General features: G+C 44.6%; 1 protein-coding gene across 7 annotated transcripts in view; it reads right to left on the reverse strand.

The window, feature by feature from the left end:
* Positions 1-20,644, reverse strand: part of agrn (agrin) — a 425,017-nt gene that overhangs the window by 191,684 nt on the left and 212,689 nt on the right. For all 7 annotated transcript variants that reach the window (XM_069918355.1, XM_069918353.1, XM_069918352.1 and 4 more), the window contains one exon: positions 9,421-9,468. In XM_069918355.1, the coding sequence (XP_069774456.1) occupies positions 9,421-9,468 (48 nt within the window). The remainder of the gene's footprint in view (positions 1-9,420; positions 9,469-20,644) is intronic.

Consider the following 20,644-nt stretch of genomic DNA (forward strand, 5'->3'; position numbering starts at 1 on the left):
ATATTTTCCCTCAACTGTCACTTTTTTCAGAGAAGATTATTTAGAATAACTTATTTATAATCCATTATAAGAATCTGAACTATGGAGAGAAATTTGCATAAGACACAGGAGCAAAAATGGGCCATTCAGCCCATCGATTCTGCCCCATCATTCAATCATGAGCTGATCCATTTTCCCACTTTCCTGCCTTCTCCCCATAACTCTTGATGCCCTGGCTAATCAATCTTTGCCTTAAATACACCCAGTGACCTGGCCTTCGAGGCACAGCTGCCTGTGGAAACAAATTCCTATGCATATCTATTTTAAGCAGATGCTTTTCAATCCTGAAGTTGTGTCCTCTTGTCCTAGACTCTCCCACTATGGGAAACATTCTTTCTACATCTACTCTGTCCACACTTTTCAACATTTGAATGAGATCCCATGTCATTCTCCTAAATTCCAATAAGCACAGGCCAAGAGCTGTCAAATGTTCCTCATAGGATAACCCTTTCATTCCCAGAATCATCCTAGTGAACCTTCTTTGAACCCTCTCCAACGTCAGCACATCTTTTCTGGAATCTGGAAGGAGGGGATGAGAATGCAGAGAGAAAACAATGGAAATCATGTTAATAAGGGATTGATGGTCAGAATGGGTTGTGGGGGCTGAAGGGCCTCAGTCTATGCTGTTTGATTTGATGTCCCTATGACTGCCTGCTAAATTTCATAAACAAGAAATCCAGACTGGATATTGGTATTCAGTAGCTCACTAATCCCTCTGAAGGACAAAACACAACACTGGAGAAACTCAGTGTCCTTTATACAGCAAAGGTAAAAATACATAACCGATGCTTTGGGCTTGAGTCCTTCATCAAGCTGAGCTTCTCCAGTATTGTCTTTTAACTTCAACTACATTGTCTGCAGACTTTCATGTTTTATCTCTTAAGCACAACTAAAGAAAGATATGAAATGCTAGCCTTGTAACTGAAGTCCACATCTCATGAATGATTCCAATCCCACAATTCCAATGTCATTACAAGTTTGCATTTGACACCACAGTTGTTGGTAGAATCACAAATGGCAATAAGAAAGCATACAGGAGGGAGATAGATCAGCTCGTTGAATGGTATAACGGAAACAACCTCGTGCTCAATGTCAGCAAAACCAAGGAGATGATTGTGGACTTCAGGAGGAAGTCTGGGGACCACAACCCAGTCCTCATTGAGGGCTCAGTTGTGGAGAGGGTCAAGAACTTCAAATTCCTGGGTGTCAACATCTCTGAGGATCTGGCCTGGAGCCTCCACATTGATGCAATTACAAAGTAGACTCACCAGCGCCTATACTTCATGAGGTGTTTTAGGAGATTTAGAATGTCACTGAAGACTCTCGTAAACCTCTACAGGTGGACCATGGAGAGCATTCTGGCTGGTTGCATCAGTGCCTGGTACAGAAGTGCCAATTCTCAGGACAAGAATAAACTCCAGAGGGTTGTTAACTCAGCCTGACATCACCAGCACCAGCCTTCACTCCATCGAGGGCATCTACAAGAGGTGGTGTCTTAAAAAAGCACCTCACCACCCAGCCCTCTTCACTCTGCTACCATCAGGAAAGAGGTACAGGAGCCTAAAGGTGAGCACTCAGCAGAACAAGGACAGCTTCTTCCCTTCCGCCATCAGATTCCTGACTTACTTTTCATGCACCTATTATCTTTATTTATTATAGTAATGTGGTTATAATGTGAATATTTACACTGTGACGCTGCCGCAAAACACTCAATTTCATGACTTGTTCTTGACTCTGTCATTCAGACTCTGATGAGAAAAATTATTTAGGATCCAAGCATAAAAGCATCAGGTGTGATGACAGGTTTTAGATCACTAGTAATTCAGGGAATCAAGGGACATGGGGTGAGAACAGACACTGTTCTCATCAATGGGAGAGTGACCTCAAGAGACTGAATGACCTACAAGCTGCTCTGTTGTTTTGTCAACTGTCTATATCAGCCATTCTCAACCCTTTTGTGACTATGGCCCCCTTTGGACTCTGCTCAAAGTTTATGGGCCCCCTTCGGACTCTGCTCAAAGTTTATGGGCCCCCTTCCGTGGGAAGCAGTCAAGTTTAGTCCTACTGACTACATAAAAACCAAAAAAACATTGCTCTCTCTCCTACTGACTACATAAAAAACAAAAAAATTATGATTTCATTATGATTTCAGTCTGTGGTCCCCCCCTCCCCTTAAATGAGCTGTGATCCCAACCCCTCACCCCCGGGGGGGGGGGGTGGGGGAGGGGGTTGGGGGGGCTGTATGGCCCCCTCGTTGAGAATGGCTGGTCTATACAGATGGTGAAATATGCAAATGGAAATATGGAGAGAAAATGCAAGACACTGAGGATTTAAACTTTTTGGAATAAGTTTCGAGAGAAATGAGGCATTGGGGCTGTTGAATTTTCAATCGAGGGAACTGGCTAATACTGGAAATCTGAAACTAATTTTGGAAACTTTCATCCAACACATTCAATTCACACCATTAAAGAAATTCCTTTTGTGTCTCCCTGCCCTATTCACTTGACAACACTTCCTTTATTCAGAAAGCAAAATATAAATGCTTTATGAGCCTCAGATTGACAATGGTTTGAAATGAACTGTGTGGCTTTAGAGGCCGCGGGAGTGTTGGAGGTGAATCCATGGACATGCAGTGACACCAGGGGCGGGGCGGGGGGGGGGGCGGGGGGACACGACTTTCTTTTGGTTCTCTTTCTCTGACTGTAAGGGGCACTGGGCAATGCTAACAGCAAATCTTTCCCTGCCCTTTGACAGACTAAAGGCAATTTTGTCTAATATTATATATCTGTTTTACTACATGACCATATATAGCATCAGGTTTGATAAATCTCCAAAGGTTTATCTTCGTTTTAATCCTGCTAGCCCTGCATTTAGATGTATTGCTTAAATTGGATGAGCCTCATTTGAACAAAATACAAGCACCTGATTCAAAACAAATCTCCTAGTAAAACCTTCCTTGCATCCACTTAACTAAAGCAGTATTAATGATTAAATTTGGTGTTTTATAGTTGGAAGGCACAACCAATGATCAAGTAATGTTACAGCTGTGTTCATTTATAACAGCAGGCTGATTTAAGCACGTGTTGTAGAGTGAAGAGAAAAAAAAATCTCGTTTCTGTCAAGTTGCTGAAATTACAGAAAAGAGCAAAAAGAGGGGGAAGATGGGAAGTCGAACTGGTCTTCAGCCAACATTGGTAGCAACTGCTCGCAGAGTAAAGCAATGTTTTAATGTGCTTAATAACATGTCAGTGGAAGACATGTTTGGTGGTTAAAGTTACAATGCAGCACTTCGGCTGTTCAAAGTTTGGGCAAAAATAGACGTAAACTGACTGCACCACATTTGGTCTTCCATCAGCTGCTCAGTGTGAGGACCTCCACAGAGCCTTTAGCCATAGGCTGGGACGCACACAAACACGCACAAAAGTAAGGACAAAGCCAGTAGCTCGCAAAACAGATTTTCATTCCGTTCAATGAACCCAATTCTCATTGAAATTAGACAAATTCCTTTACGGGAGACATGAATTGTACACAAGAATCAAAAATATAGGGAGAAAGGTGTCCATGACATGTGTTTACTGCTGATACAGCAATGGCTGTATAATGCAACTATATTTTGGAACAATGTGCATTCAGTAAGTGATATTTTTAATGCAATTGACCAATAATGAGTTTCTCCCTCAATATCTTTAAAACATAAAAATTAAATGTACTTTCCACAGGTTGGTGAGGCTAGAACTGAGGGACAGTTTCAAGAATCAAGAGGGATGGGGTAGATTCAATACAGAGATGTGGAGGAACTGCTTCAAGGTTCAATTTATTATCCTTGTAATAAAACAGTGTCATATTACATGAAATTGCTTTTACCTGCTGTACCAGATTCGCCAATGGCAGAAATTGCCTGAAGTGCCTCTGACAGTCAGAGATAGAAAAGCAAAAGACAGTTCCTCTCAGAGTTACCGCGTCTGTAGATTTGCCTCCAGTGCTTCCGCAACCCCCGCAGATACACAAAGTCCAATGCAAACCATTGGCAACCCCAGCTCCAGATCCGAACCTCCGACACAGTCAGGAATCCTTTGGCATCCCTTCAGCCAGTTTGAGCCGGTCTCCAGAAGTCCGCAGCCCGGCGTGAGTCTCTCGACAGCAGTCTCCATCAGCCGTAGAGCCGTAGAGCCCCCTCACTGGTCCGCCACCATGGTCACCGTCCCATGGGTTGTCTCCTCTGCTTCTCCTTCTCCCTGTTTTCTGGTGCCCCGTACCAGTCCTCTGTTCCCCTGGAGTCTGCAACCCCTGGTGGCTGCAACTGATCATAGGCGCCGCCATCTTGGGCCCAGACCCCACAGTCATTGTATTTTAAATGAAGTTACCGTCAGTTCCATTTATGGGCCGTTCAAAGCCTGCGCAGAGCTGACAGCAGCTGACTGGGCAGTTGGACCCTGTGGGAAGGCTGTATCTCCATTCCTTGTTCACCACAAGTCGACACCAGCAGCAGCACTGCCATTTGTTACCAAAACTTCTTCCTGAGAGTAGTCAACCTGTGGAATTCTCTGCCCAAGGAAGCAGAGGAGTCTGTCTCATTGAATATATAGGTAGATCGATTTTTGAATAGTGTGCTACAGGGAAGAGGTGGGTAAATCAGAATCTATTGACATGAACAAATTATGAAACCCGTTGTTTTGCAGGGGCATCACTGTTCAAACATTCATATAAACCACCTTACAAAAAGTCAAAGTCAAGCAGTTTTTGGTTCATTGATCATTCAGGAATTTGATGATGGTGGGGAAGAAGCTGCCCTTGTGCCACTGAGTGCTCGTCTTCAGGCTCCTGCACCTTTTTCTTGATGGTAGCAGAGTGAAAAGGGCACAGCCTGGGTAGCGAGCTGAGCTGAGACCACAGCCTGATCAGCAAAGATCTTAGTGAATGGTAGAGGAGGTTTGACAAGCCAGGTTGTCTACTCCTGTCCTTATTTCCTATGTTCTATGCATTAGAACTGATCTGTCACATTGATGGCCATTTGGTTGCCAGTCTGAACCGCTCGGCCACGTCAAGATAAAGAAAATCTAATCAGAAGCAGGAAGAGGCCTCAGCCCCTTAAGCCTACGCTGAACATCGACAAGATAGTGTTTGATCTCACTGTCTACCCATGGTACCCTTCCATCCATTGGCTGATCAAGATTCACCAAGGTGTTGCTGAGACTGGGGGGGACTTGAGTTATAGCGAGAGGTTGGATAGGCTGTGTCTTCATTGGCCAGAGTGAAGGAGGCTGAGGGGAATCTTCTTGAGGTTTATAAAACATGCGGGGCATGGCTAAAGTGAATGCTCAGGGTAGACGATTCTAGAACCAGATGCTAAGGGTGAGAAGGGGAAAGATATAAGAGGGACCGAAGGGGTCATTTTTTCACTTGGAGAGTGGTCCGTACCTGGAACGAGGTGTCGGAGGAAACTGTAGAAGTGGGCACATTAACAATGTTCAAAGGGCATTTGGACAGATTTATAGACAAAAGGATTATGAAGAATGATGACCAAATGCAGAAAAATGGGACGAGATCAACTTGGTCAGCGTGGGCCAGTTGGGCAGAAGGGCTGATCCATACTGGATAACTCTATAATCCTACGAATCCATGGAAATCTTGGCATTCTGTGGGAGTAACATTGGTTCTGCATGGAATTACTGGCAGCTCTCCTTGGATGTGCTGGTGGTCAGTGGTTCTCTGTGGAAATACTCATTGCTTATCCCTGCTACACCTCAAGGTCACTCAGAATCCTCACAGGGCTGTTATCCTGGCCCACATGGGCCCTCGATAAACTACCCGGATATCAGCATAGTGAGGGGTCCTGAAAGGGGTGTGCAGATTGCTTCCTTCCTAATTTATCACTTATCCTTCCAACCAACTTTGTTCACCTTGAGTGGACAACAGGGAACTTGGTTTTGACAGCCCTTTCCTGAAACACTGCGGGAAGTTTGCTTGGTGCTCTAAAAGCCTTGACTCTTGTTGGTATGCTGAGCGCTAGGAAAGACCAAGGCATGCATAGTGGTTGGGCTGACAGGGATCACTTTCTTACGTAACACCACTGGATTCAGAAAGCTAGTGTGCAGGTGGACCAAAGCCATCAACCCCACACCCAACACCCCTCTCCCTCCACTTTAAGGGGAAGGCAGGAAGTAAATAAGGGATCCAAAATAAAACTGCAATGTTTTAAGAATGTGCAGGACCACAGTGAGAATGCATGCAGCTAAATTAATCACAGATGCAGCTATTTTCTCAATATCACTGGCAGGCACAGTTTTTAAACAGTATTTACAGAGTCTGGCAGACCCCCCCTCAATTTTACTGCTTCCCTTTTTGTTCTCCTGTTTCTGCAGCTTGGAATTTCTGCACCAAACCTACTTGCCCACCATTTCCGCCTGGCCGCTCTGCAGAGTCCAGTGGTCTGCAGGTTTAACCGGAAGACAACGGGCAAAGCATGAAGCTGGTGTTGTAGCCCTGGAAGCACCATTTGCAGAAGGGGCCATTCAGCCGATTGAATCCATACTAGTTCAATCCAATCAGCCCCACTCCTCTTTCCTCTCCCCACAGCCCTACAACATCTTTCCCTTTGAACACCTATTCAGCTCCTTTCTGAACACCACAATTCACCCAGCCAGCACTACACCCTGGTCACTGGGCTCCAGACCAGAGACTGGCTGCAGTAAAAATGCATCCTGGGGCACTCAACTCAGAACCTTTGCCAAACGTGGCCTCACCCAGAGGACTTGGTGCACTGCACACCCACTCCCGTTGATCAAGCACACATAATGGTACAGAAGCCATTTTGACTGGGACTGTCCTGGGATGCATGGTCTGGCCCTCCCTGACTCGAACCAGACCAGACACCAACTGACCTGTTGTGCGTTTCCACCATTTCCTGTCTTTATTTCAACTTTCCAGTATTTGCATTTTCAACTTTTTGATTTTTCACTCATCCTAACCAGGATATTTCTCCTCAGGAGATAGAGCCAACCCTGGCCAAATCTGACAGCACTATGACTTTGGACACGGAAGCTGGACTTCATTCCCAACCACTGATCCTGCTTTTCATTTGACCATCCTAGTTCTGTACCTTAATTCATGCTGCCTTTCCTCCTGAACTTCCTTTGACACTCTCTGAAAAAATCCCAGCGTTAACATTTTTAAATTAATTCCCAGGCTGGCAACTCAGAGGGCAGGGAGCTGGTTTCCAATCCCCCATATGAGGAATTGATTTATAGCATTACTCCTGGATGGCTCTGGCCCTAATGCTCTTCCCCATGTTCTGGATTTCCCTATCTCCCTCTGCACAGTCAACTCCTAATCTTTCATGTGTTCATACATGGCACAGTGCTGAGGACATGGGATAATTACCCCTGCCTCACAATTCCAGGGACCTTGGTTCAAATCTGATCACTGGATCCATCTGTCTCCCTGTCGCCCACCCCTCCCCAGCTGCTGCAGCCTCTCCCAAGTTCAAGTTTATTTATCATCCAATTGTACAAGTACAACCAGACGGAGCAGCCCTCTCCCAACAAACACTGCAAACGCACATACAGACAAACGATACACATGTATCCCAAACCGAGGCAGAGTTATTCATTGTCTGCTGTAAAGGATTCCAGGCATAGACAAATGGAGCTGATGGGTGTGTAAGCGAGATATTGGGAAGTAAGAGGGGGAATGTTTTTGACCCGGTGAGAGTCAGCAATAGCCCATTGGGTCAAATTACCTCGTGTGTGTCCCGATATATAAAGAAACATTAATCATATCTGGGCGGTACAACAATACATGCTGATTAAGTAAAATTACCGACTTACAGAAGCTGACGCAGTGAGTTTTGTTTTACAAAAACACACTTTTCACAACTTCAATTTCCCACTTACAGATACACCAAACTTTTTACTTGCTATGGCCACAGTCAGGTAAAATACACTAACAATGGCATTCTAATTAATGGCTCCATGAAGAAAGCACGTCAGCTCCTCTACTTCCTCCAGAGTTTGCAGGGGGCTGGTGTCTCATTGTTAATCCTGGCAAATTTCTACAGACGTGTGATGGAAAGTGTGCAGACCAGCTGCATCATGGTCTAAGATGGGGACACCAATACCCCTGAGCATAAAGCCTTGCAAAAGGTAGTGGGCACAGCCCAGGACATCACAGGCAAAACCCTCCCCACCATTGAGAACATCTACAGGGAACGCTGCTGTCTGAGAGCAGCAGCAATCATCAAGGATCCACACCACCCAGCACACGCTCTGTTCTCGCTGCTGCCGTCAGGAAACAGGTATCAGTGCCCCAAGACTCACACCACCAGGTTCAGGAACGGCTGCTACCCCTCCACCATCAGACTCCTTAATACAAACTCAATCGGGGACTCATTTAAGGACTTTTCCTTTTGCCCTATTTTGTTTCTTTTCTCTCTACATGTTGTACAGTTATTTACATTTCCCAATTTGTTTCCATGTGTACATTGAGTACAGTTTATTTTGGATTACCACAGGAAAAAGAATCTCAGGGCGATGTCATATGTTTATTCTGACAATAAATTTGACATCTGATCTGAAATAAATGATCACAATGTGCCTGAAATATATAAGGGATGGATAAATAAATATTCACAATTTGTATGACTATGCAGACATTCTGTGAATAACCTCAATAGTTGTCCACGTCTTGCATTTTATATTCTCTTTCCAGCTGGTGAGAGGATTCAGGGGTCATCGTGGTGGTGAAACGTGGGTTTCAGGAAGTTTGAAGGGCATCTTCAGAACAGAAACGCGGAGGTATTTCTTCAGCCAGCTTTGGAATTTGTTGCCTCAGGTGGTTGTGGAGCCGGGTCATTGGGTGTATTTAAGGCAGAGGTTCCTGATTAAAGGTTATGGGGAGAAGGCCGGGCAGGGGGTGAGAAAATGGATCAGCTCATCATTGAGTGGCAAGGCAGACTCGATGGGCTGAATGGCCTATTTCTGCTCCTATGGCTGATGGTCCACTTCCAGGAGCGTGGTGTAAAAACCGAGTCAAAGCTCAATCAAGAATCCCGTCAGGCAACACTGCCCAGAATCAAATGTGAAGCAGGGAGATGAGGAGGGACAGCATCAGGAGCTGCCTAGAGGTAAAGTGGTGCCTTTTTGTTTAACAAGCTGTTATAATTAAGGACAGCATGCTAATGAGACCCAGTCAATCAGATTAAAATGTTGACGATAGCAAGTTCCATGACTTTAAACAATGCTTTTGATAATTGAAGCAGTTCCCATTACTGCATAATTAGTGGCTCAGATTAATAACGTCGACACACATCACACGGAGAAAATACTCATTACGTGCTTCGCCTCCAACATTGCTCCTGTTAGATTTTGAGGAAGGGTTACTTACCATCCTGTGAGGTTGGTGGGGCTGGAGTGAAGTGCATCACAGGCTTATCTGGAAGACAGAAACCAGAAGCATAAGGATACAAGCAAGAACTCCAGCGGTTCCCTGCCATGGAACCCAGAGACAATGCAGTAACACTTCATTCAGACATGATAGTTACTCATTGTTTGAGAGGTGCAGGCATTAGTGCAAGGCCAAAATTTATTACCCATCCCTAATTGCCTTTCACTTGCTGCACTGTTTAAGAGAGGCAATAACATTCTAGTGGGTCGGGCATCACTGAGAACAAAATAAGGTCTTTCTTAACACAGTAGTTTTACAGTCACCATTAGAGAGACCAATGCTTCAATTATACTTGAAGTAATTGAATTTTTAAAAACCGGGTGGCTTTGGTAGGATTTGAACTTGCGTCTGCAAATCAACAGACCAGGTCACAGGATAACAATCTGGTAACTTCACAGTGCGGACAATTGCTTCTGTTCTCCATTTCCCCTTTACGATAAACAATACGTTTATCAGTGAAATTCTATTTCTCAATCCTAAAATTTGAAGACTCTGATGGCTTTTATAAAAGTTCTAGCTCCCTAAAACTGTACTAAAGTATATCTATTAAGGCTATGAAAGATCTCCCCTAGGTGATATTCACAGCAGACTTCAACCTAATGGCTATTCTCTGAGTGCATTCGAACATAAGAAATAGGAGCAGGAGCCAGCCATTCGGCCCATCAAGCCTGCTCCACCACTCAGCTACTTTGATGAGAGGCTCATCTCCATCTACCTGCCTTTTCCCCATATCCCTTAATTCCTCTATGATGTAAAAATCTATCCAACCTTGTCTTAAAGCAATGTACCGGTTTTCCAGGACTACTAATAAGTGCATATACTCCATGTCCCGGTTTTCCAAGACTGGTTTTATATCCAACCTCCAGTTGGTTCATACGGTGTATATATGATGAAAGGTTAAAAATAGCCGGAGTCAAAAAGGTTAAATATATTTACTGAGGTCATCTCCACTGTTTTAATGGGCAGCGAATTCCACAGATTCACCACCCTCTGGGAAAAGCAGTTCCTCCTCATCTCTGTCCTAAATCTATTACCCTAAATCTTGAGGCTATGCCCCTAGTTCTAGTCTCCCCCACCAATGGAAACACTTACTGACCTCCATCTTATCTATGCCTTTCATAATTTTATATCTTTCTATAAGATCCCCTTTCATTCTTCTAAATTCCAGTGAGCATAAGGAACGTGAGCCAGTGTGGGCAGAATATTTAATCCGGAACTATCTGACTGTATAATCCGGAACTACCTGACTGAATCCTGAATCTTTAATCCAGAACTACCTGACTGAATCCTGAATCTTTAATCCGGAACTACCTGACTGTATAATCTGGAACTACCTGACTGAATCCTGAATCTTTAATCCGGAACTACCTGACTGAATCCTGAATCTTTAATCCAGAACTACCTGACTGTATAATCCGGAACTATCTGACTGAATCCTGAATCTTTAATCCGGAACAACCTGACTGAATCTTTAATCTGGAACTACCTGACTGAATCTTTAATCTGGAACTACATGACTGAATATTTAATCTGGAACTACCTGACTGAATATTTAATCCGGAACTATCTGACTGAATCTTTAATCCGGAACTACCTGACCATGCTTCATCTGACAACAACGTGAGCTCCTTTCTTCAGCCTCTTGTGTCACGGGAGGGAGTTACACACATGAGCAGCAGCTTGGTCAAGGGCTCTGCCACATCTGGGTCAGAGGCCCGTGCGTTCCATGGAATGCAACACACAGGGCAAGCCTCTGGCAGTGGGAAGGTGCTGCAAGGTCAGACACACCCTCTTTTGCAGAGCTGTGAAACGGAAGGCTTGTCTCACTTCTTGCAAGTGGTTTCATGGGACCAGTCAAAGGTGCCCTGGGCAATACTTAAACCTTGACAAAGATCATAAAGCCAACTAACTTAGCCACATGCCTTATTGCCATTTCTGGGAGTTTGCTGCCTGCAAATTAGCTGCCATGACCTCAAATATTAAAGTGACTACATTTTAATTTAATATTTGTTTCACATTAACAAGTTACCATGGCAATGAGAATCTGCCTTTAGAGGGGATTTTTTTCAGTGTTTTAATATGTTTGAATCAAGTGCCTTTTATTTTCATTTTTGATTCAATTGATGAATGAAGCACCAGTTTTTATTGCACTGTTACTTCAGTTAATGAGCCGGAGGTAGAATGGACGGCAAACAGTTTATTGTAGAGCAACAAATTTCCTCAGTCAACAGGGCCTGTGCATAGAGCAGAGGAAACAAATGAGATCAAACTCTCCCAATAAAAGAAGATAGTTCCTCAAGGAAAGCTGTAAAGACTTGTGAATATTTGCATTGAAATTATTAGATCAATTTCAGTCACAGCAATGGGAGCACCTGTCTTGATTGATAGACCAATACCCAATGATCGCAGGTTGATAGGAGAGTAAAGGAGGCCTATGGGACCCTGAAATTCATTAGTCGGGGGGATTAAGTTCAGGAGTCCTGAGGTGATGCTGCAGCTCCGTAAGTCTCTGGTGAGACCACACTTGGAATATTGTGTTCAGTTCTGGTCACCTCATAATTAGAAGGATGTGGAAGGTGTGGAAAGGGTGCAGAGGTTTACCAGGATGCTGCCTGGATTGGAAACATCAAAATTAAGACAAGGTTAGCAGATCTGGGACATTTCTTTGGAGCAAAGAAGGGTGAGAGATGACTTAATAGAGGTCAACAAGATTCTGAGAGGCATAAATAAGGTGGACGACCCGCACCTCTCTCGCTGCAATTCTTTTCCCTCTGACTATTGTAACACTCTTTTCCTTCTTTCTCCACCTTTATGACATGTATATTTAAAAAAATAATTAATTTGCAAGGATGAGTTCTCAAAATGTTGCACAAGTCCGTAAACAGAGGTAGGAGCAGATGAGGCAGAGGAAAGCTGAAGAATGGCCTTCAGTTCTCTGAAAACCAAAAAAAAAAACACAGATGCTGGAAACCGTGTACCCAGCGGATCAGGCTGCACCTGCTTTAACAATGCAGATGAAAGGCAACCATGGTTTCTATCTCCTCAGATGCCGCCCGATCTGCTGAGGTGGTGGCACCATTTACTGCTCTATAGTCTGGCCCTCCGAGTCTCTGACCCAGGCAGTCGTGTTCCAGCTACAGAGGCCAGAAATCTTTCTTATTTTAAATGTTCAACAGCTGACTGACCTTAGCGGAGTCACCTTCACGAGCTTATCAGCATCCGAATTACAAACAGGAGTTTGGCCTTGCAGTCCCTCCCATCAATAGGATCGAGACTGATCTGATTCTAACCTCTTTGTGGTTAAGCCATCTTTTTTTAAATTTGAGGTCCTCTCTCATTCTCTAAAGTCTAGATCATGAAGACTTTTCTCTCCAAATGCATGCCACTGTCTCCCAGCCGCAAGAGGACGGAAGAATCCCTTGTCCCGGCGTCTTCAAGGAGAGCAGCCTCCTGGGTGGGAGTAGGGACCTCAGCCCCCCAGGCACGAGTGGGGCCTCAGTGGGGAGGTGTCAGTGATCGGCAGCAGCTGGCATTTTTTTTGGTGAGAATTAAACATTAATTTTCATGCTTAAAAAGCCTTCCCTTGTTGTTTGTTGTTGCTTAAACACCGTTACAAGTGATTTGCTGTGGCTACTGAGCTGTTTTTAAAAAATGACTAGTTCTCCGAAAAAATGATTTATCTGACATAGGCCCGGTCCTGACCATTTTGGATGATTGGAGTTGTTCTATACTTCACCTTAACTAATTCCATACTAACTTAGAGCACCTATGGCATCCCATGTCAGCGCTGGCATCACTAAGGGGGTGTGGGAATGGGGTGCAGACTGCATCAGGTGACACCAAAATGACTGTCTATAAAATATTTGTGCAGTGTTTCAGCAGGAATTTATTTTTTATAAAAAATATCCCTGTAGTTAGTTATAACAACAAAAACATTTTCGTAAGCCCAGCTAACATGTATCAATGTACCTACAAGGCTAAAACTCAATGCTAAATTACTTTTTGAACCTTCTAATGAGCCCCGGTCAGAGCCCCCCCCCTTCCAGGCTGAGCCCTGCTGCCACCCCACTCAGTCACTTGGTCATGGGGGCAGGGGGGGAGGGGTGTTTGAATGACACCATGAATTACCACTCTGAGTGACACTAACCCGAGTGACACCAATGTATATCATAGGTGTTCTGTGGTTAGTAAGGTATTATTTAAAGTGATATGTGAGTGGGGGAAAAAAAGTGAGGTTCACTGGCATAAACGATGTCGTCGAGAAATGGCCACTGCCCTACTTGGGGGAAGAAAGGATCTTGGCTGACATGCTCCCAATTTGCCCTGTTTGGGTGAGAAGGTTTTGGGTTGTCAGGAACTTTATCATTCGTGACTGACCTAGACTCTGACTGGTTCATGGAGCCACAAATTTTTGTAGCTGGACCAGTTGGGTTTCTGGTGAATGATGACCCCCCCTAGATGTTGATGCCATTGGACGCTGAGGTCAAGCGGTCAGACTCTCTCTAGTTATTGCCTGCAGGTTTAGTGCTGTAGCTCATAGAGAATATAATTTGTGAATTTTGGACACTTGAGTAATTTCAGTGATGGGAAAACAATTCCATTGCTGAAATTCCTCAAGTCTCTCAGGCACTAATTGGACAGTGTGTGTGCTCTTCACCCAACACCACAGCATCAGTGGAAACCACATTTCAGGAGGACTTCAGTGGGGCTGCTTCATACTTCACCATTACACAAGTGACCAAGACAAACATCCCCACAGTGTCTCTAGTCACAGGAGAAGGGAGCAAAGAGAGGGTTGGGGGAGGATAAGCAAGGTGGGAGGAAAGAGGAGCAAAAGAGAAAAGAAAGCAAAGGAAACAGAGAACAAAATTGCACAAGATGTTCACTGCTCCTTCCCCTGCCTTTTGTTCAATCCCAACACCCCAAACATAATTTAATAAACATCCATTCTTGATTTATATCAGAAATGTAAATAAAAAGCAATTGAATCAGCCGTGCTGAAAAAGCTGAAGCAAATGTTTCATGAAAGAAATTTAACATTGCCATGGCAACTCATTAACATAAGAAACAATTATAAATAATAAAACACAGGCTGAAATGGATGAGAATTATTCAGAAGCATATTTACTTTTGATGGTGCGACAGGAATTGGTTCCCAGGCCGTTTTACCCTTGATGTCCCATTGTGCTTTCCAGTGCTGGATTTCCAGCTGCCAATGTCCATCTTTGTTGAGCTGAGAGATGATGTGGACCTTTTCAGAATTGCCTGCACCCTCCCCTGACTGGGTCGGAATTGTGCCTGCCACAGGAGACGATAGACAGCCCATTCAGACCATGAGGTCTTGAACTACAAAGGCAGATGGGGAAGCTCACACAGCTCAGTCTGCAGCTCCCTTGACAAGAAAGTGTTTTGAGATGCCCTGTGACACAAGTCCTCTTTGTCCTTTTATAGGCACCATCTCACCACTGGAGTGCAGAAAATGGCAAACAGCTGAGTTCCCCAAGTACAAGGAGATTTGCTCTTCACTGGGCTTTCAAACTTCAAGTGGCTCTCTTTTCCACCAAAGTAGCAAGAGGGCCCTGGTCCTCTGACACCCCTGGGACTGTGTTATCTCTCTGGTTCTTAACCTGTTTGCTGCAACTGCCCACTGTCCAACATTTATTCAATGATCACTCAGTCCAGCTAACACTCAGGGAGCTGCAGATGTGACCCACAATAGCAAGTTGGGACCCACTGCATCAAGGACTGTCACTCTGTGGGAAAGGAGCCAAAGTTCCATGGAATAAACGTGCATTGTCGCCACCTCAGCAGCAGCCATTCAAGGTGCCAAAGGTCCTCTAAGGGAAGGTTGATAACACAATAGCTTTGCATCGGGGTTTGCCCTGAACCACAAACTCTGCACTCACCTTGTAGCTCAATCATGATGTGACACCACTCATTCTATTAGACATAAAATAAATGCCACACAATATTCTATGGCATTACATGTTGTCCCACCCAATATCATTTATCTGGTTCGTACTGCATGACTGTTCGAGAAGCTTGACAAAGGGCTCAGGCTCAAAACATCGGTTATATTTCTTTGCCTCCTATGGACGTTTCAGGACCTGCCGAGTTTCTGCAGCATGTTTGTGTATCATCTACAACTGCAGCGTCTGCAGAGTTTCTTGTTTCACTGCTCTAGGAGCTTGCTACGCACAAACTGAGTGTCAGATTTTCTGCATTAGGGGAGATACTGCAGTCCATAAATGCCTGCGTCAAGTTTAGAATTCAGCTGAACGTTGTCGGTGAGGAGGCTGCTATTATAAATGAAAGACTTCCCACTATTGCTCTCAAGCTAGGATTATAGTATCAAGGAGAGAATCCACGGTTAAACTGGTTAAACTGGAAGACTTATTACAGGCACCCAAACCTCCAACTGAACAACTTTGTCAAATGTACACAGGGGATTCTTGCCACTTTGCATTCAATTACTTACAGTAATGATTGAACTGAAGGTACTTTTTATATCCATTTTATCACTGTATGGTACTAACCAATTATTATCTAAATTGAATATATATTTGAAATATAAATCACAGTCCTATCTTTCATTGTTCCAGCAGGACTTCAAAGAGATTGAACAATAAGAGTAAATGTCCCGCAACAATACAGTTAGGGAATGTCTCCAAAGTTCCCAGCGAAATCATTAGGCGATGTTCTTGGCTTCAAGTACATAGAGGGCATTCTCCAGCAACCCTATTTCTTTGAACCACAGTACAACCTTGTGCAGGATTGTGAAGCGGGGAGTGCAGTTACTACACAGTGGATGAAGAACAATTCAGCCAGTGTCTATTATACCACACCGCACGTGGGCTCTGCAAACATTATTCTGAACAATGCCTCCATGGCCTGGTGTGAAGTGAGAAACGTAGCGGCAGCAATGCCTTTTAAATGTGATCCTGCCTATACCACACTACATTGGATGTCCAGATAACTTCATTAAATATGCTGAAGTGAAACACGAAAGTCTGCAGACACTGAGGTTGAAGTAAAAACACAATGCTGGAAAACTCAGCAGGTCAAACAGTGTCCTTTATACAGCAAAGATACATATAGATTGAAAATGGCGGCACTGCCAGAGCTGCTGGTGCGGACCCACGGGGAGCGAGGAGCAGAGCTACAGCGCTCCTGTGGGGTCCAACTGCTCAGTCAACTGCCATCAGCTCTGCATAGGGTTTGAATGGCCCGTTAAAGGATCTGACAATGGTTTTATTTAAAATCCCGCGACCGCAGGGTCTGGGCCCAAGATGGCGGAGTCTATGATCGGCAGCAGCCACAAAGGGTGGAAGACTCCAGGGGAACAGAGGGCTGGTGCAGGGCACCAGAAAACGGAGGGACCATCCCTGTCTGAGAAGAAGCAGAGGAGATGACCCACGGGACAGTAACCACGGCGGCGGAATAGTGAGGGGTTCCTGACTGTATTGGAGGTTTGGATCTGGAGCTCAGGTTGTCGATGGTTTGGACTGGACTCTGTGGGGCTACAGATGTGCTGGAGGCAAATCTACGAACACTCGTGACTCTGGGGGGACTCTCTTTTCCTTCTCTTTCTCTGACTGTAAGAGGTGCTTCAGGCAATTTCTGCCACTGGTGAGTCTGTCTGCCTTACAGCAGGCAAAAGCAATTTCATGTAACATGACACTGTTTTATTATATGACAATAAATTGTATCTTGAACTAACATTTAGGGCTTAAGTTCTTCATTAAGGTATGAGGAAATGTAGGCAGGTGCCCCTACATTTTGCTCACAACTTGATGAAGGGCTCAAGCCCAAAACGTTGGTTATACACATAAAGTCCACTGTTTGACCAGCCGAGTTTCTCCAGTTTCACTAAATATGCTCTCAGTAGTGAGGGGTTGCAGGAAATACTACCATTAATTTGCTTGATTGAGGAAAACGGCAGGGTGATTAATGCTGTTGCGTGAGAGTTAAACCTCGTCAGGGGTCACAAGGGAAAGTTCCCTGCTCTCCTTCAGCACTGCCCCAAGGAGCCTCTCATGTCCTGGAAAAGCATTAACTCTGCAAGTGCTAGATTCTTGAGCAAACTACGGGCTGCTGGAGGTACTCAGCAGATCAAGCAGTGTCCATGGAGAGAAATGGATGGTCAACGTTCTGAGTCGGGGCCCTTTCTTGAGACTGGATCCCAACCTGAAACTGACCATTTCTCTCCATGGGTGGTACCTGACCTGCTGAGCTTTTCCAGTCTCTCTTTGTGCATTCAAAACAACATCAGGCTGGTTCAGTGCTACATTTGAATGACAGCCTCGAATCTCTGTAGCTTACTTCAATGCATGATCTTCTTACACAAATCCATGGCTGCTACCCATTGAACCAATTCAAACCTCTCTATTCATTTCGAGTCATGTCCCCTCCATTTCCATTCCACTTGTCCCATTGAATCAATGCCAGCTCACAAGGCGAATCCATCCCCACTCCACTCCTTTTACTTGTTAAACTATTACCCCTTTAATCTACCATCCGACTACACACTGAGGGCAATTACAGCGGCCAGTGGGCCTACTTCACCAGGATGGGTGAGGAATCCAGATTGTAATGTAAAGCTCCACATGGTTAACGGGACAACACACAAACTCCAGCAGACAGCGCCAGAGGTCAGGATTGAATTGAGTCTCTGGCGCCAGAAGGCAGTTGCACTAACTTAAAGCTTCCACCCTATAGTTTGCCCATTGGGTTTGTAAGAACATGAGCTGTGCATCTATTTTCATTGATAATATAAAATTACCTTTTTTCCCCCAACTAATTCAGTAAGATTTATCTACAAATAGAATACAGAACAGTGGAGCCCAGTACAGGACCTTTGGCCCACAATGCTGTGCTGCCCTATATCAACCTACTACACCCACCCTGCTGTGCACATTCAGAAATCTGTGTTTTGGACAGATGGTCCTTTTCTTAAAATTTTCAGTCACAATGTTTGCTGCATGGTGGTGTTGGTGTGCAACTGGCATTGCTGGTTATCACACAACAGCTGATGGATATTTTGGCTGACGCTATCGTTAATGAATAAAGATTATGTTTTTCAGTGTGGAATAAAAGGTATTAAAACATTTAATTATAAAATAGGCTTTGTTTTAGATAGATTTGCCTAGCTGTAGGCTATGTTGTCGGTAAATGAACAGCATTCAGATCTAGTGTTAATGGAATAGCAACAGAAATGCTGGAAGCACTCATTTGATCAGCCAGTCCCCATGAAGAGAGAAAATGATTCAAAAATCCCCTTAACCTGAAACATTACTTCTCTTCCCACAGATACTGCCTGACAAGCTGAGCTTAGTGCTTCCAGCAGCTCCTGCATTTATTTCCGATTTTCAACATCTGTGGTGTTTTGGTTTTTCTTTGACAGCTTCCGAGATTGAGCTGTTTGACAGAACCAGCCATGGTTTTGAGGTAGTTTCTGACTTGGAAAGGAATCGGAAAGAGGAACTGAATGCCCAAATGTTGCAATGTTTCTATAGGAAGCGCTAATGTAAAATTATAACCGCACCTTCCTTACTTTTACTGATAGAAACATAGAAGATAGGAGCAGGAGTAGGTCATTCGACCCTTCGAGCCTGCTCCGCCATTCAACGAGATCATGGCTGATCTTAAAGTTCAGTACCCCGTCCCCGCCTTCTCTCCGTAACCTTATACTGAAGAAATATATCTAATTCCCTCTTAAATATATTTAATGAACCTGCCTCTACTGCCCTCTGTGGCAATGAATTCCACAGATTCACCACCCTCTGGGTAAAGAAATTCCTCCTCATCTCAGTCCTAAATGGTTTGCCTATTATCCTCAAACCATGGTCCCGGGTTCTGGATTTTCCCATCATTGGAAACATCCCATCTGCATCCATTCTGTCCAGTCCTGCCAGAATTTTATAGGTCTCTATGAGATCCCCTCTCAATCTTCTAAACTCCAGCGAGTACAATCCCAATTTGCGCAATCTTTCCTCATAAGTCATTCCTGCCATTCCAGGTATCAGCCTGGTGAATCGCCTCTGCACTCCCTCCATTGCAAGAACATCCTTCCTTAGATAAGGTGACCAAAACTGCACACAATACTCCAGGTGGGGTCTCACCAAGGCTATGCAAATTGGTCTATGATGTGATCAAAGTCCTTTTTTCTAAAGTTTCTTCTCTTTCTACACTCAGCAGAGCAAGATCACAGAGTCTGCCTTGACCCGTGGAGGCTCAGTGCAGTTGCTCCTAATGACCAGCAGGACGGACAGGCAGTCTTCAACTTGTGTGTTGTTGAGGAGACGCTGGATGAAGAGCTCCTGAAGCCTGTCGTCGCAGCTCAGCACCTCCTCGAAACACTTGGGCTCGCTCAGGCTGGATGCCTCCTAAACGTAGCCCTGGAGCAACTTGAGGTGGGGGAGGGATATCATCGGTTGACATGGCTGGATCGGGCAGGGCCGCCGGATCCGTGCTCTAACAGCTGAGATTGCGGCCTTGGGCCTTGCCAGAGGCCCATGGAGATCACGGCATTTACTCTCATTCCCATTGAAACTGACATATCTCCCGAGTTTGAACCGTTTAGTGGTAACAATGTTGATGCACAGGCACAAGTGCCCAAAAATTCTGCTCCTCAGAGGTGGCTTGTCTGACTTTAATAGAAACTGCTCAGCCTTCAAGTGGCACCCAGGACATGAGCCATCCCTTAGATATGCCACTGTCAGCAGGTCAGTGTACTTCATAGAGCACAGATAAAGATACATAACCTTGGTTATGTATACACCTCCCTCCATTTTGCTCATGCCTTGTTGAAGAGCTCAAGCCTGAAATGTTGGTTATGTGCCTTTATCATTGTTTTATAAAGGACACTGTTTGACCTGCTGAATTTCTCCACCATTGTGATTTTACTGCAGCACTATGTCTGCAGACTTTCGTGTTTTACCTCAAGTGCTAATGTACTTGCGGTCAGGTCCTGTGGTTCTTCACCATATTTAACTAGTTTCTCATTCTTCTCAACAGAAGCCCCAAGTCATGACTTAGCCTGGAATGTTCCAAACACTTCATCAGATAGCAGTCAATCTCTCTCTCACTGCTCTGCCAGATGCCACTGTCAGATTCACAGCATGCTAGTGGGAGGCCACACTGTGAGCACATCATAAGTGCAGTT

This window comes from Narcine bancroftii, chromosome 2 (assembly GCF_036971445.1).
Source record: "Narcine bancroftii isolate sNarBan1 chromosome 2, sNarBan1.hap1, whole genome shotgun sequence".
Lineage (NCBI taxonomy): Eukaryota > Metazoa > Chordata > Chondrichthyes > Torpediniformes > Narcinidae > Narcine > Narcine bancroftii.